At 35.5% G+C, this 13,243-nt stretch overlaps 3 protein-coding genes across 6 annotated transcripts in view; 1 reads left to right on the top strand and 2 right to left on the bottom strand.

Annotated features, from left to right (window-relative positions):
* Positions 1 to 3,467: 3,467 nt before the first annotated feature.
* LOC104816815 lies at positions 3,468 to 5,868 on the top strand. Of its 3 annotated transcripts, XM_010545792.2 has the most exons (5): positions 3,468 to 3,606; positions 3,726 to 3,764; positions 3,903 to 4,303; positions 4,393 to 5,034; positions 5,503 to 5,866. In XM_010545792.2, exons 3-4 carry the CDS (start codon positions 3,986 to 3,988, stop codon positions 4,525 to 4,527), a joined length of 453 nt encoding a protein of 150 aa, XP_010544094.1. In that variant the 5' UTR covers positions 3,468 to 3,606; positions 3,726 to 3,764; positions 3,903 to 3,985; the 3' UTR covers positions 4,528 to 5,034; positions 5,503 to 5,866. The 3 variants fall into 3 exon arrangements, with proteins under 3 accessions (XP_010544094.1, XP_010544095.1, XP_010544092.1); XM_010545793.2 differs by lacking the exon at positions 3,726 to 3,764; XM_010545790.2 differs by lacking the exons at positions 3,468 to 3,606; positions 3,726 to 3,764; positions 3,903 to 4,303 and having other exon boundaries at positions 4,540 to 5,034; positions 5,503 to 5,868.
* Positions 5,869 to 5,890: 22 nt separating this feature from the next.
* LOC104816816 (phosphoribosylamine--glycine ligase, chloroplastic-like) lies at positions 5,891 to 8,762 on the bottom strand. The gene is made up of 4 exons (XM_010545794.2): positions 8,461 to 8,762; positions 7,394 to 7,767; positions 6,576 to 7,106; positions 5,891 to 6,469 (listed from the first exon to the last, which is right to left on the bottom strand). Exons 1-4 carry the CDS (start codon positions 8,705 to 8,707, stop codon positions 6,053 to 6,055), a joined length of 1,569 nt encoding a protein of 522 aa, XP_010544096.1. The 5' UTR covers positions 8,708 to 8,762; the 3' UTR covers positions 5,891 to 6,052.
* An 836-nt stretch (positions 8,763 to 9,598) lies between these two features.
* Positions 9,599 to 13,243, bottom strand: part of LOC104816818 (shaggy-related protein kinase kappa) — a 6,356-nt gene continuing 2,711 nt past the window's right edge. For both annotated transcript variants that reach the window (XM_010545796.2, XM_010545795.2), the window contains exons 6-14: positions 12,934 to 13,195; positions 12,296 to 12,370; positions 11,702 to 11,758; positions 11,474 to 11,614; positions 11,320 to 11,370; positions 11,031 to 11,126; positions 10,403 to 10,486; positions 10,213 to 10,315; positions 9,599 to 9,898 (exon numbers count right to left, since the gene is read on the bottom strand). In XM_010545796.2, coding sequence (XP_010544098.1) covers positions 9,810 to 9,898; positions 10,213 to 10,315; positions 10,403 to 10,486; positions 11,031 to 11,126; positions 11,320 to 11,370; positions 11,474 to 11,614; positions 11,702 to 11,758; positions 12,296 to 12,370; positions 12,934 to 13,195 — 958 coding nt within the window. In that variant the 3' untranslated portion in view covers positions 9,599 to 9,809. The remainder of the gene's footprint in view (positions 9,899 to 10,212; positions 10,316 to 10,402; positions 10,487 to 11,030; positions 11,127 to 11,319; positions 11,371 to 11,473; positions 11,615 to 11,701; positions 11,759 to 12,295; positions 12,371 to 12,933; positions 13,196 to 13,243) is intronic.

Consider the following 13,243-nt stretch of genomic DNA (forward strand, 5'->3'; position numbering starts at 1 on the left):
TAGACAAAAAAGAACATACATACACATATATATACATATATATGTGTATAATGTGTGTGTACATGTAAAAATATGCCCATACATAATACATGGTAAACAAAAATGGAAAACACTCATATATATGTATATATATATATATATTTATGTATATATAGTATGCTTAGACAGAATACATGGATAGACAAAAGGAATATATATATATGTATATATGTGTGAATAATATGTTCGTACATTATAAATGAACAGAGAAGAGAAGGAAATTTTGTTCATGATAAATGGATAGACAAAGAGAAGGAGAATTTGTTTGACGGAGTGATTCGGACAGGTGGAGAATTCTCTTCAGAATATTTCAAACTAAAAACAAAAAGTGATAAAAATAAATAAAAAGTGACGAGAAAATTAGGAGAGACTCACATGACGCCCACAGTGGCTGTGCGATTGTTACAAGGCTCAAATTATATATATATATATATATTTAAATTTTCTGTCAGTCCAAAAATATTTTTTCAAAATATAAATCATAACACTTTTGAATTTTTGTGTAGCTGTAAGTTCACCGAAACCCCACGTTCCCCTGCCAACAACACCTTTTTTCTATTTTTTTTATTTTTTATTTTCCACTAACTTTTACATTATTTACGCGTTTTTTTTTAACATCATCTAAAAAAAATTATAATATTATGAATGAATAACGGTGGATATTATTCATAAATCAGATAATATTTAACTAAACAATTTTAAAATATACTTCAAATTCGTTTGATATAATTTTATTTCAATTAACTTAACTGAATGAATATCTTACAAAATAAAACAAACCAAACATTTTTTTCTTTTTTTATATTTACTTGGGTCCGGTTGGGTTTATATTGGATCGGAAGCATACGAATTCAATTATATCATTCTGATTTAAATTTAAAATAAATTTAGTTTAAAACAGTAACCGCTTTAATGTGACATATCTCTAAATCAATTTATATTGTTTTCAATTGAAGTATGTGTTAAAATTCATAGAGTAGCCGAAGTTAAAGTGAAATCATAGATAAAATTCGAATATATATATATATATATATATATAATATTTGTTTATTTATCTTTGCAGCTTTAATTTATCCTTTTTACCCTTTAATATGTTCCGTTTTGGCAAAATCAGATCGATTATAAGAGATTTGGACCATCATTGCCACTCGGATGCATGTGTTGCATTATACACACACGCCCCTCTTCGCATTATGCGAGTGGACATTATTAAAATTTAACCCGGAAAATATAGCACACTGCATTTTTTTTCCTTTTTGTTTATATAATTGCAACCCAAAAAGATCACTCTTTGTTAGTTTACAAATATTAAATAATATCAAATAAAGACACTCCAATGATTTTACCGTGACGGGTGTTGTTATGGTCATAAGCTTTTAATCATATTATAAGCGGAAAATTAATACTAATTAATTATATACTGAAGATAATTTGTTCCAAGGAATTTACTTAGTCTTTGTCGCTGAGTTCTCCCCAAAAATTGATTATAAATGCATAAATATTCTAAGAACCCTAAAATGGTGGCCGAAGTTTCAGTTTTTTCATACATTTGAACACACACACACACACACACACATATATATATATATATATATATATATATGTAACAGGATCATTATTTGTTTTTTTTTTAACAACAAATTCCGTAATAAGAAGTTTGTTTATTTCAATCACCTAGTTATCATGCAGCGTTTTAAAAGAAATTTGTATAATATATATCTCAAGATCATTATTTTGTTTATATATTTGGAGAAAAATAAGGTCTTCAGCTTCTAAGTCGACAAAGAGTTAACATTAATTATATAAAAGCTCTTATTTCTAAAAATATTAAAATTACATTTGACAGTAAATCCAAATAATAAAATTAGATGTTTGTTACCATCAAATTAATTTATTTTTTTTTATCATGTTTTCTTCTTCACGAATTTTTCTTTTTAAAATATGTTTAGACATTATAAACTTATAAAACCTTTCGCTCCATATATAAGGATGAATAGTTCGAATGGCTTGGTATCGATTCGGTTATTTTTACAATTCTGATTTTTAGATTTTAATAAAGTTACATCAATTACTTTTCATATCAGATTTTAGTTCGAATTATATTTTATTATGAATTAGTTTGAGAACATTTTTCCTATTAAAAATATTATCTTTAAAAGTTTCTTTATTCGATACTTTGTTATGTGGTTAATTTAAATTAAAAAAATTACATTTAATCAATTTTTATATAGAAATAGCCAACATCGTATATTTCTAAATTCTAATAATATCCACTTACAAGTTGTAAGCCTTAACCAAATTTGCCCCGCTGTTTTGGAACTGTTTTTCAACTGCAGCTGTTTAAGATAATGTATTATAGATTATTAGAAATAATTAAATATGTAACCGTTATAATTAATGCAACTAACTAAAGTCAAATTTTTTTCTCTCCAAAAGCTACCAATAGTGTCGCTCTGTTCTTCTTTTCTCATGACATGAAGGGCCCATTTTTAATTATTATTATTCTTTAATATATATATATATTTTTTTTTTTCTTTTTTGTTTTTGGTGTTACTTCTCGTGGACAAAGGGGTCGTAGTATTCATTAATCTGCACCCACTAATTAAAGACCACGAAACACCAAATTCATTTTTTTATAATAAAAACAAAAAGATAAAGATAAAGGAGAAAAATAATTTTGAAAAATAACACTTCAACGAGAGTATCATATAGCTTTGTCTTCACATTTCGTCATGTTCCCCCTATCATACATGCCCATTATATACATATATAACATATATATATATATTCATTCTTAATCCGTTTTCATACACCAAAACCAAGGTTATCAAATTGCGCATCTCTATTAATCATTATAATAATTTGTAAATGATGGGATATCTTTACAATATTTTAAAATAGATTAGTTTCATGATGATGTATAATTTAAGACCTAGCGTGGCGTGTGACAAATAAAATTTTAGAACCATTTTCTAATTTTCGTTTAGAAACAAGATATATCTTATTTTCTTGTATTTTTTTAAGGATGAGAAGTTAGAACGGGCATAATCCCATTTACTGACCCTATATATGTGACGAATCATATTGATTATTCAAATATTTATAATTTCTAAAAGGTAGATAGTCCAAACATCCAATAACATTCTCATTGGATTTGGAACAAGACCCTATATACATACAAAACTCTAATGTTTTTTTTTTTTTTAATAATTAGAGGTCTAATTAAGGAAGGGGAACAAAATATTTTATACTATTTTTTATTTTATATTACATTTTTTTTATTTAATATTTTGGTGTAACTTTTGGAGAACCCCAGAAAGAAAAGGTAAGGGGATAAATAAAATACATGTAACTTTTTTTTTTTTGCTTTCAAGAAGGTGTGTGTAATTACTTTAGGTATAGTTTAATAGGGAAGTGTATAAAGGGAGAGGAGAGGCAAATTGCATAAACAAAGTCATGGAGAAGTGTGAAGTAGTGGCTTTAACAAGACAGTGAAGAAAGATTATAGGATCCAGGGACCAAGATTATGTCTGCTCCTACTCCTTAGGACCATTATATTATCAACAGGTAAATCCACCTATATATACATATATATATGTAACTATATAAGTGTATAATTTATCAAATCATAGAAAAAAACCGCACATATAAGAACATATCCTACGACTCATCATCACCATCAACAGCATATCCATAACAAGTCATCAACAGACTGAGGGTTTCAGGTGAGTTGTGTTCTGGGTTTCTTCTCTTCTCTTTTCACTTTCTTGATAAGAACACAGCGACAAAAATGAAAATTCTCCAACCCATTAGATCGATAGCCAAACTACGTTTAATCATATCGGTATTTTCATTGATTACAGTGTTCAAGTATCAGAATCTCAGAAAGAAATATCAAGTTTTGCATGAGAATCATAGATAATCACGGGGAATTTCCAAGGAAACTATGAACGTTTCGAGCTCGGGAAGATCATCGATGAGGTCATGGAGCATATACACGACGAGGGATGGTTCAGGAGACAGAGAAGGGCCATGGAGTTCATCATCATCATCATCGAGCATGGGGACGATGACTACGTCTATGAATGCTATTTCGTTCGGATTCGTCGCGACGGCGATCTTGATCTCGATGTTTCTGATAATGGCGATCTTCGAACATCTGTTTCGTCCCGACAATTCCAGTTTCGATTCGCCGCATCGTATGGATCAGAACCCAGATGGGTCCGCTGCCCAGTTCATGAAGCTTCCAAATCAGGCAGCCACGGTAATTAGTTCACTGCTTTTGCCTTTATATATACACACACATGAACAAGTAGTGAGTGGTTTGGTTCTGTGTGTCTGATGACGTGGCAGATTCCGGCAACCATGGCGGCGGATGTGTCGGTGGTGATGCCGGGGGCGGAGCTTCCATCACACATAGCCCTTCCGGCGCCGTTACCTTGCCGCCGGGAAGGCGTCAGATGGCCGTCTCACCACTTCCCATCTTGACATAATTTTTATCAATTTGCTCATTGATTCCTTTGTTAATTTTTTTTTTTGTTTGTTACATTTTAAGCTGCTGTAGGGATTGTAACATAATCAGTATTTGCATTGGCTATATGCCAAACATTACAATCTTTGAGCATCATGCTTAGCATATTTTAACCCAAAAAAAAAACTAAAGAAAACAAACCTCTAGTTGGGCCTAAAATCAGGCCCAAGATGAAGCCCATATGCTTTGTAGGCCCATTTTATTTCTCGCTTCAAAGCTTCCCGTCGAAGCCCAACGGCAGGGGAATTTAAAATTTGAACAGCGCGGGGAGAGAGAGAGGCTGTTGGCAACGACGGCGAAGAATCTGAAGGATGTCTACAGGCAAAAGGAGAGCAAGGTCACCGGAGGTATCTCGAAGCCCAAGCCTTCTTCCCGGAAAGTTTCTCTCAAACACTCGGGGACTCAGGGTTCCGATGTTACCCAACCGGCGGCACTGATTTCTCACGGCCTCATCGATTTGGACGGTAGATGATTTCTTCTTCGCTGTGATTGTACGAACAAATGGCTTGGTTCGATTGCTTGTTTGTTTTGGATTTTTATTTCTCATTTCTGGGGTTCGAGATGTGTTTGGCTTGGATTATGCGAAAATCGAAGTTTACTTTCATGTTACCCTGGAAAATATTGGTTTTATTGTTCTTCAAAGTTGTGTGCGTTTCATATTATGGTACTCAATATTCTGTAACCTTGTTGCATTTCCGCCAAAACCCGGTTCAAAACTTTGATTCGCGAAGATGACATTCAAGAGGACGCATTAGGGTTTAAGGCACATTACCAACATAGATATTTAGGGTTTTATTTTTCGGAAGACATTCGAGAGGACGTATGTGATCGATCTCTGTAGGCATTTTCCACAGCTAAATTCATGGACTTATGCTACTTTTATTAGCGATGATATAACATAAAACGGCACTTTTGTTTTGTTTGATGACTAGACAAGAACGAGGGAATTCGACATGAACGTGGCTTATGGTCCATGCCTTGGGATGACCAGACTGGCTCGATAGGAGCGAGATCGGCGTCTGGGAATGAACCCTCCAATGGAGATAGAGAAGACCCTTTTGAAAGACAGGAAGATTCATCAACAATGCCTGTGGGATGGTCACATCTACATGCTCACTTGAGATGACTTCATCGTTCTTTGTTTTGTGGATCATGGGTTTGGATGTTCAGCCACTGGCTGTGCTGTTTTTGGTAAGAGTTCTCGTGTGGAACATAGAATTGGGTTGACGAGGATCTTTTTGCCTTTTATGCTAAATGTTTACCTTTGCAATGAAACAGTCCATGTTGCTATTGTAATTGCTCCTGTTGGTGGAAAATGTGTGAACCGATGAACAATAATAACATTACATTGTATTGTTTATTCATTCACATCTCATAGAGAAAGGTTATCATGCAATATGAGAACAAAAATTTGTCCCAGACAAACACAAAACATATCTTCTTGAAATATGCATCCAACAAACCATGCTCTGTTTCCTTGCTTCAGTCTTTTGCAGCCACTTCCTTATGTCTAAGCGCCCTCCACCCAATGTCATTCCTAAAGAACCCTCCTGGCCAGTTGATCTCTTCAACTGCTCTATATGCCCTGTCCCTGGCTTCTTCAAGATCTCCACCCTTCCCTGTGACACTGAGAACTCGTCCACCCGAGGCTATGAAATTACCTTCTGAATCAAGATCGGTTCCCGCATGGAAAACCTTTACACCCGGAACTACCGATTCAGCCTCTTCGATGTTTCTGATAACTGTTCCTTTCTGGTATGAACCCGGGTAACCTTTGCTTGCCATTACCACTACCATGGCTGAATCTTGTGACCAATCAAGGGTTACGCCTTCGAGTTCGCCTCTACAGGCAGCAAGCAGAACCTTTGCGAGGTCGGATTCAAGTCGTACCATTAGAACCTGCATGAAAGAGATGTATCGAGACATTATTACGGGTTTTAGACGAAAACCGGGCATTGTTTATAACAAATGAAAAGTTTTTCTCTAAAGACGGATGATAACTGACCTGACACTCGGGGTCTCCAAACCGGACATTGTACTCAATCAGCTTAGGTAAACCGGATTTCTTCTCGATCATGAGACCCGCAAATAGAACACCGACAAACTTGCACCCTTCTTCTGCCATTCCTTTCACAGTTGGGTGGATTATAGACTCCATGACCATATTCTGAAGCTCTTTCGTTAAGACTGGTGCCGGAGAATACGCTCCCATTCCTCCGGTGTTAGGTCCCGTGTCTCCATCTCCAACTCGCTTGTGATCCTGAGCAGATTCTAGAGGAATGGCATTCTCACCATCCACAAGGGCAAAAAAGGAAGCCTCTTCTCCTTCGAGGAATTCTTCCACAATTACCCGACATCCTGCAGAACCGAACACACCTTTTAAAAGCATCGAGTCAACAGCCTCAAAAGCCTCTTCGAGGGTCATGGCAACAATGACTCCTTTTCCAGCTGCTAATCCATCAGCTTTGACCACGATAGGCGCCCCTTGCTCTCGAATGTATTCTTTAGCAGCAGATGCATCGGAAAATGTTTTGTACTGCATTGACCAAATTCGGATTATCAGTCGGTATCTAGTGGAAATCTTGATCTGATTGAGAAAATAAAATCACAAGCTTATGAACAAGCACACTTTCCAGTCAAAACTAAGTATTGAAATCCTCTTCATTTTCATTATTCTGCTGTTTATACCGCCCAATCCAAAATATTTCTTTCTGGTAGTATGCCTAGAATCGAGAGGAAGACTTCATCTATTGACCTAAAACTCTTTGGATTCCAAAACTCGGCGACTGAAAGAAAACAAAAAACATAGGCAATATGGCAAACCTTTGCAGTGGGGATGTCATACTTGTCGCAGAGATTCTTCATGAAGTTCTTGGATCCTTCCAAAGCAGCGGCCTCAGAAGAAGGGCCAAATGCGAGAATACCAGCCTTAAGAAGGTCATTCACGAGACCCGCAACAAGGGGAGCTTCAGGCCCGACAACAACTAAGCCAACATTCCACTTGTGGCAGAAAGAGATGACAGCCGAACTGTCTGAAATGTCGAGCTCAGGTATGCAAGTGGCATCTCCCGAACTCGTAATACCCGGATTTCCAGGAGCACAGAATACAGAATCACAGGACGGTGATCGTTTCAGGGCATGACAAAGGGCGTGTTCTCGTCCTCCTCCACCGATAACAAGAACAACCACTCTCTCGTCTGCAGAAAAATTGAAGAAACCGTGGATCATCAGAATAGATGACAAAAGTGAATTGAATACAAAGCCATAATTATCCCCAAAAACAATTTATCTGTTCGAGTTTCCCGATCTGGGTCATTCTCCTCAGATTCTTGCCCCCAGAAAAATTTTTCTCAGGAACCAAACAACAAGCTTAGCAAATGAATTGCCACAGGAACAGACACACGGATCAAATTGAACACAATGACAGAGCAAAGAAAGCAGCAGATTCCCCAGTAATCAAGAATCGCAGAACACTAAATCAGCAACGCCGTAAAAGTTTCGACGATTCCGCAATCGACACACGCCGAGAAAAGATCGAAAAAGACACTCATGCAAAAGTATAAAGCCGCGAATTAAATCAGTTACAGAAAAAATAACCCTGAATCCATCAGTGGGTTCGAACTTGCTCGACGAATGAGATAAATTTCTGGGAAAATCGAGTCCAGAAAAAGATTTCTCGGAGAAAGGAGATCCTTTTTCCCACCCATATCCTTGACTACGAACCTAAAACCATAATTATCCCCCAAAACCAAATTTTCTTTTATCTATCAACAAATGCGAAGCATGAGAAAGCAATCAAATAGACAGAACATAGAAGACAAAACCACATCCATGAACAAACACGCATATATTTACATTGAAAAAAACTCATAATCTTTGCCGATTCTTACCATAACCAACCGAAACTGATGACTCTGATTTCCGGGCATTGCAACGGAACGATAACTGATGGCTGTCGACACGGTAAGAAGAAGAAATAGAAGAAAGAGAATCAAAGGTCGAGAATTTCAGATGACCCGCGAAACAGAGAGAACCGAAGATCGGAAATCGGACGGAGAAACATGGGTTATGAGTGTAATGAACGTTTTTGCGGAAGAATTTGAGAGAAGATGGGCTGAAAGTTGATTGTACGGACATGTCGTGATTGAGAAAGCTAAGCAGGCTTCGAAGGAAAGGGTTTGACTAGGGTTTTTTCTTGTTTTTGTCTCTCTTATGAATAGTTTTTTCCTTTTCCTTTTTTTGTCGGACTCTATTTTTTATTTTCTTTCTATTTTCTTTTAAATATATTCGATGGTGGGTCCCATCTGACTCATCTTTATAAAAAAATACTCCTATGTTTATCAAAAATCGTGTTTATAAAAAAATCATGTGAAAATTTAGGTTTTAAAGTATTAAATAAATATTTTAGGAAATTTATCTATTTATCAATTTAAAAATTGTGATATTGATTTACTTAAAAATTGAAATATTTGTATGATAAAATTAGATCAATTATAGTATTCCTATAGAATTTTTGTAAATTCTCACGTAATAAAAATTAATATTGTAGCACAGATAATATTTCAATTCGCGAATATACAAGTATATGAAATTGAATCAATTAGGTATGCTTTTATTCAAATAAATTCAAGAACTGATTCTAATTATATCAATTGGATATAAATAAAAAAATAAAATATCTAAATCCTAGTAAAATAGAAAGAAAAAATTTAAATCATAAATATTTTTTAAATAAAAGTTTAACTAAAATGAAATGGGAAGGAAACGAAAATATAGTTTTTACAAAAGAAAAAAAATCAATTAATTAAACTAAAACATAACATAAATGCAAAATTTCCACTATAATTTGTAATCATTTGTTACGAATAATTTCTTCATTAAAATAAATAATAATGATGATGATGAAATAATATTTGGTAATAAGGAAACAAATGTCATTTTTTTCTTCTAAAGGCCACAACTGCAAAAACTTGTTAAACATCAATATCCAAAACAATTATAATTTTGAATCATGGTTAGCAGGCCATATTAAGCTATAATATAACAATATGTCTTCTCTTTCATTTTCTTCGTAAGAAATATACGAGGAAAAAAATACAAAGAGCACTCTCAACAGGAACAAGAACAAGAACAAGAACAAAGCCAAATGCATACGAAGGAAACAGGAAACAGAGAGTGTGTGTGGAAGAAGAAGTTCACAACATAATTACTCATAACATAACAAACCGCATAGAGGTTCTTAAGAGTTCAAAGCCATGAAGAGGTTCTGCTTACGGGCGTGGTCGGGGATGAGTCGGTTCACTATTTCATGAGGGACTCCGGTGAGTTCTGTACAGACACACAACATGCAGATACTTACTTAGGTTTCTGAAATCTATATATAAAGTATCACACGCCCGAAATCCAAGAACTAATCGTCTCACGTTCATCGAGAGAAGCTACATTGTTCGTTATATACCAGCATGATCCAACTTCCGTATATGTTTCACTTCTCAAAACATTCCCTAATCTTGTGTTTAGATTTTTCCTGATGGGTGTATTCATCATTTAGCGTATCCCTTACGAGGTTTTTTGAAAATCAATTCATTCACCGGAAATCCTATCCAAGCCATGAACTCTAAAAACAAGGAATACTGACTGACCTTGGGGCTTGAAGTTGAGGAGCGGAGGAAGTGGCCTGCCATTAGGCAGTCGGGTATTTGGGTCCCTTAGCTCATCGAAAAACGGGTGGATACAAGCTTCCAGCTATTAGAGTGACCATCAAAAAGCATATTAATGGGTCAAGATGCCGATACAGAACAACAGAGAAGATGAAAACAATGGATAACTTACAGCGGTGCATCTTAAATTTGGCGAATATTGGAAGAACCTACAAACAAGGTCTACCGCTTCTGGTGGCAATCGTTTTTGGAACACCTGATAAAGAGATAGATACATCATCCTCACAGCAACAACGAGAACTAGACAAAAGAGGGCACACGCTCCTAAACAAAAATGCTCTTTTAACACGGAAAATATACATTGGACAAAATATTGTGGCAAGTCAGTTGGACAGGATTCTGAAGGCGTCTTCATTCCAGAGAGTGATCAAATAAACAAAAGTTATTACATTGACCAGTAGCAAATTCCAGATCCTGGAGCCCTTTGTTTGGCAACTATGTAAAACACAGGCATCAACTCCATTGACAGCATAAAGATTTAACAATTATTCTGTTTCAGTAAAGGTTCTATTGCTATAAGCTGCCATGACATTCTTCCTTAGAAACATCATGATATCCTTTTCGTCAATTCCACAAAGAAGGGTATTCAAGTCGGATTTTCAGTAAAATCAGTAAGACTGGAGGGGATGACAATCATCGGAAAAAAGAACAAAACTTAAGCAAAATACGTCAATCTATAATAATGGATTGATAAATCAATTATCCTGTCAGGCAATGATCAATAACAGTAAAAGGTATACCTTGTGCCATGGATGAGGCTTTATCTGAGGAAATTTAAATTCGGTATAGTTTGGATTCATGCACTTGATCTCCTCTCTTGTTGGTGTTCCTAAAACCTGCATTATTATTAAAAGCACATAAAATAGGAAAATACAGTTCCTTTGAAAAGGTTATGGTACATTATTCTACTCAAGCTGAACAATGCAAAGTCTATTGCTTGTTCGTTGGATATAAATACCAAGCTGCCAGCTTGATAGCCTGAGAAAGTTAGCATTTGCTTGATACTTAAAACAGAAGATGAAGACCGACCTTAATGATTTCAACAAGCTGATCAACTCCGCTTTCACCAGGAAATAGAGGCTGCACAAAATCCAGTAAAGGCACAAACAACTAAGAACAGTGCCAGAAGAACGACTAGAAAAATAGCATATACGCTTCATACTGCAAAAATTATTGCTTCAACCTGTCCAAGAAGCAATTCAGCCATCACACAACCTGTAGACCATATGTCTATTGCAGTTGTGTACTCAGTGGCGCCAAAAATGAGTTCTGGAGCACGATAGTATCTTGAACAGATATAGGAAACATTGGGTTCTCCTTTCACCTGATGAGAACAAGAATGTCTCATATCCCAGAAATAGAATAGGATAATAAAGCATAAATCAAAAGATGCAGCCCATGTATATATTACCAAAACTTTTGCACTCCCAAAATCACAGAGTTTTAGCTGATGTGTGTGAGGATTCACCTGCACATCAATAGATGATAAGACTTTTCGACATGTGTATCAGAGTGTGTGTGTGTGTGTGTATGAAAAGGAACAGATTAAAAAGCCAAATACAAATTCAATTTAATAAAATACAGAAAACAAGAGAGTGTGAATCTAGCCCAGACGTGTAAACATTAAACAAGTTGACCGTTTGTAAAATAAAAAGGAGTCTTACAAAAATTTGAACCAGTAGAACTTGACAGTTAACTTGTAATTAGTTTCACAACGTTTGTGAAGATAGAGAAAAGAAGCCAAGAACCGCTGTGAAGATCTATATCAATTTTTGTGAGATACTAAACAGAGCCACTTTGATAACTCCACTAAACAATATTCTGTCACGTCATGTCAGCAATTGCAATAGCATATCATCATCAGATTGATAAAGAACATATGTCATTGCTTTTAGCTTGTCGTATTAGGAAAAAAAGATCCAACAAAAAAGAGTTTGCGGCAAAGAACATGAAAGATTTTATCAATACTTTAAAAAAAAAAAAGTAAGAAACACATGGAACTTACTAGCAAATTTTGAGGCTTAATGTCACGGTGACAAAGACCAAAGCAATTATGAAGGTATGCAAGCGCCCTGCAAATCTGCACTCGTTAACAAAAACATGCCAGACATTTAAGGGTCATTCAAATATCAACTTGAAGAAGATAGGAGCACTTGCAAAAAAAGTTGTTAGGGAAAATAAAAATAATAAAATTTGCTCTAGGCTGCTAACTGATACACAGCGGAAGGACTAACAACAGGAGGCAATAAATTTCAATCTTCAGCTAAACTTCTGCAGTTAAAGGTTATAACTCCAAGGAAAAATACATAAGAGAAAGAGGCTCGGTACTCCAAACACATGAAAAAGAAAACCGCTAAATTACATGAGTGCTACTTCCTTTGGTAAGTCTGTTGGACAAAAGGAGGGTTTAAATCCTTAGTAAAGTGAGGTTGGAGTCCAAACGTCACAATTTAATTTCAGTTTCTTTCATTTTCCACCGACATGCTGAACAATATTGTCAAAGACAACAGGACCTTACCAATACTATTCGAGTATACTTCTCATGAAACCAATGACAGAGGACATGAAAAAAAGGAACAGCTAAGTAAACAGGAACTGCAATGAGAGGATTAAAAAGTCAGATGAAATAAAGGAAATAATCACCTGGTAGGTGTAGAGTTTTACATATATCAAAGGCATCAGCTGGTTCATCCGACTGTAGCTTCTCGCAATACGATTGACAGTCTCGGGCACATATTCCAGAACAAGATTCAGGTAAACCTCTTCATTGTCTGTTCTTGAAAAGAAGCTATGTTTTAAAGCAACGACATTGGGATGATCAAGCATCTGCATAATTTGTAGCTCCCTGTTCTTGTAGCGTTTGTCTTGTAGAACCTTCTTGATGGCGACAACCTCCCCAGTTTCCCTAAACCAATAAGAGGGATAGAGAAGGCTTCGCTCTGCGAAATTAGTT

The sequence above is a fragment of the Tarenaya hassleriana genome, unplaced genomic scaffold (assembly GCF_000463585.1).
Source record: "Tarenaya hassleriana unplaced genomic scaffold, ASM46358v1 Cleome26, whole genome shotgun sequence".
NCBI lineage: Eukaryota > Viridiplantae > Streptophyta > Magnoliopsida > Brassicales > Cleomaceae > Tarenaya > Tarenaya hassleriana.

Excerpts from the sequence above, each read along its gene's own strand:
- LOC104816815 (XM_010545790.2), top strand. The coding sequence starts at position 4,752 with ATGCTTTGTAGGCCCATTTTATTTCTCGCTTCAAAGCTTCCCGTCGAA. Across the intron at positions 5,035-5,502 it reads CGGCCTCATCGATTTGGACG|ACAAGAACGAGGGAATTCGA; the intron begins GTAGATGATTTC and ends TTTGATGACTAG.
- LOC104816816 (XM_010545794.2), bottom strand. The coding sequence starts at position 8,707 with ATGTCCGTACAATCAACTTTCAGCCCATCTTCTCTCAAATTCTTCCGC. Across the intron at positions 7,768-8,460 it reads ATCAGTTTCGGTTGGTTATG|ACGAGAGAGTGGTTGTTCTT; the intron begins GTAAGAATCGGC and ends ATTTTTCTGCAG. Across the intron at positions 6,470-6,575 it reads TTGGAGACCCCGAGTGTCAG|GTTCTAATGGTACGACTTGA; the intron begins GTCAGTTATCAT and ends TCTTTCATGCAG.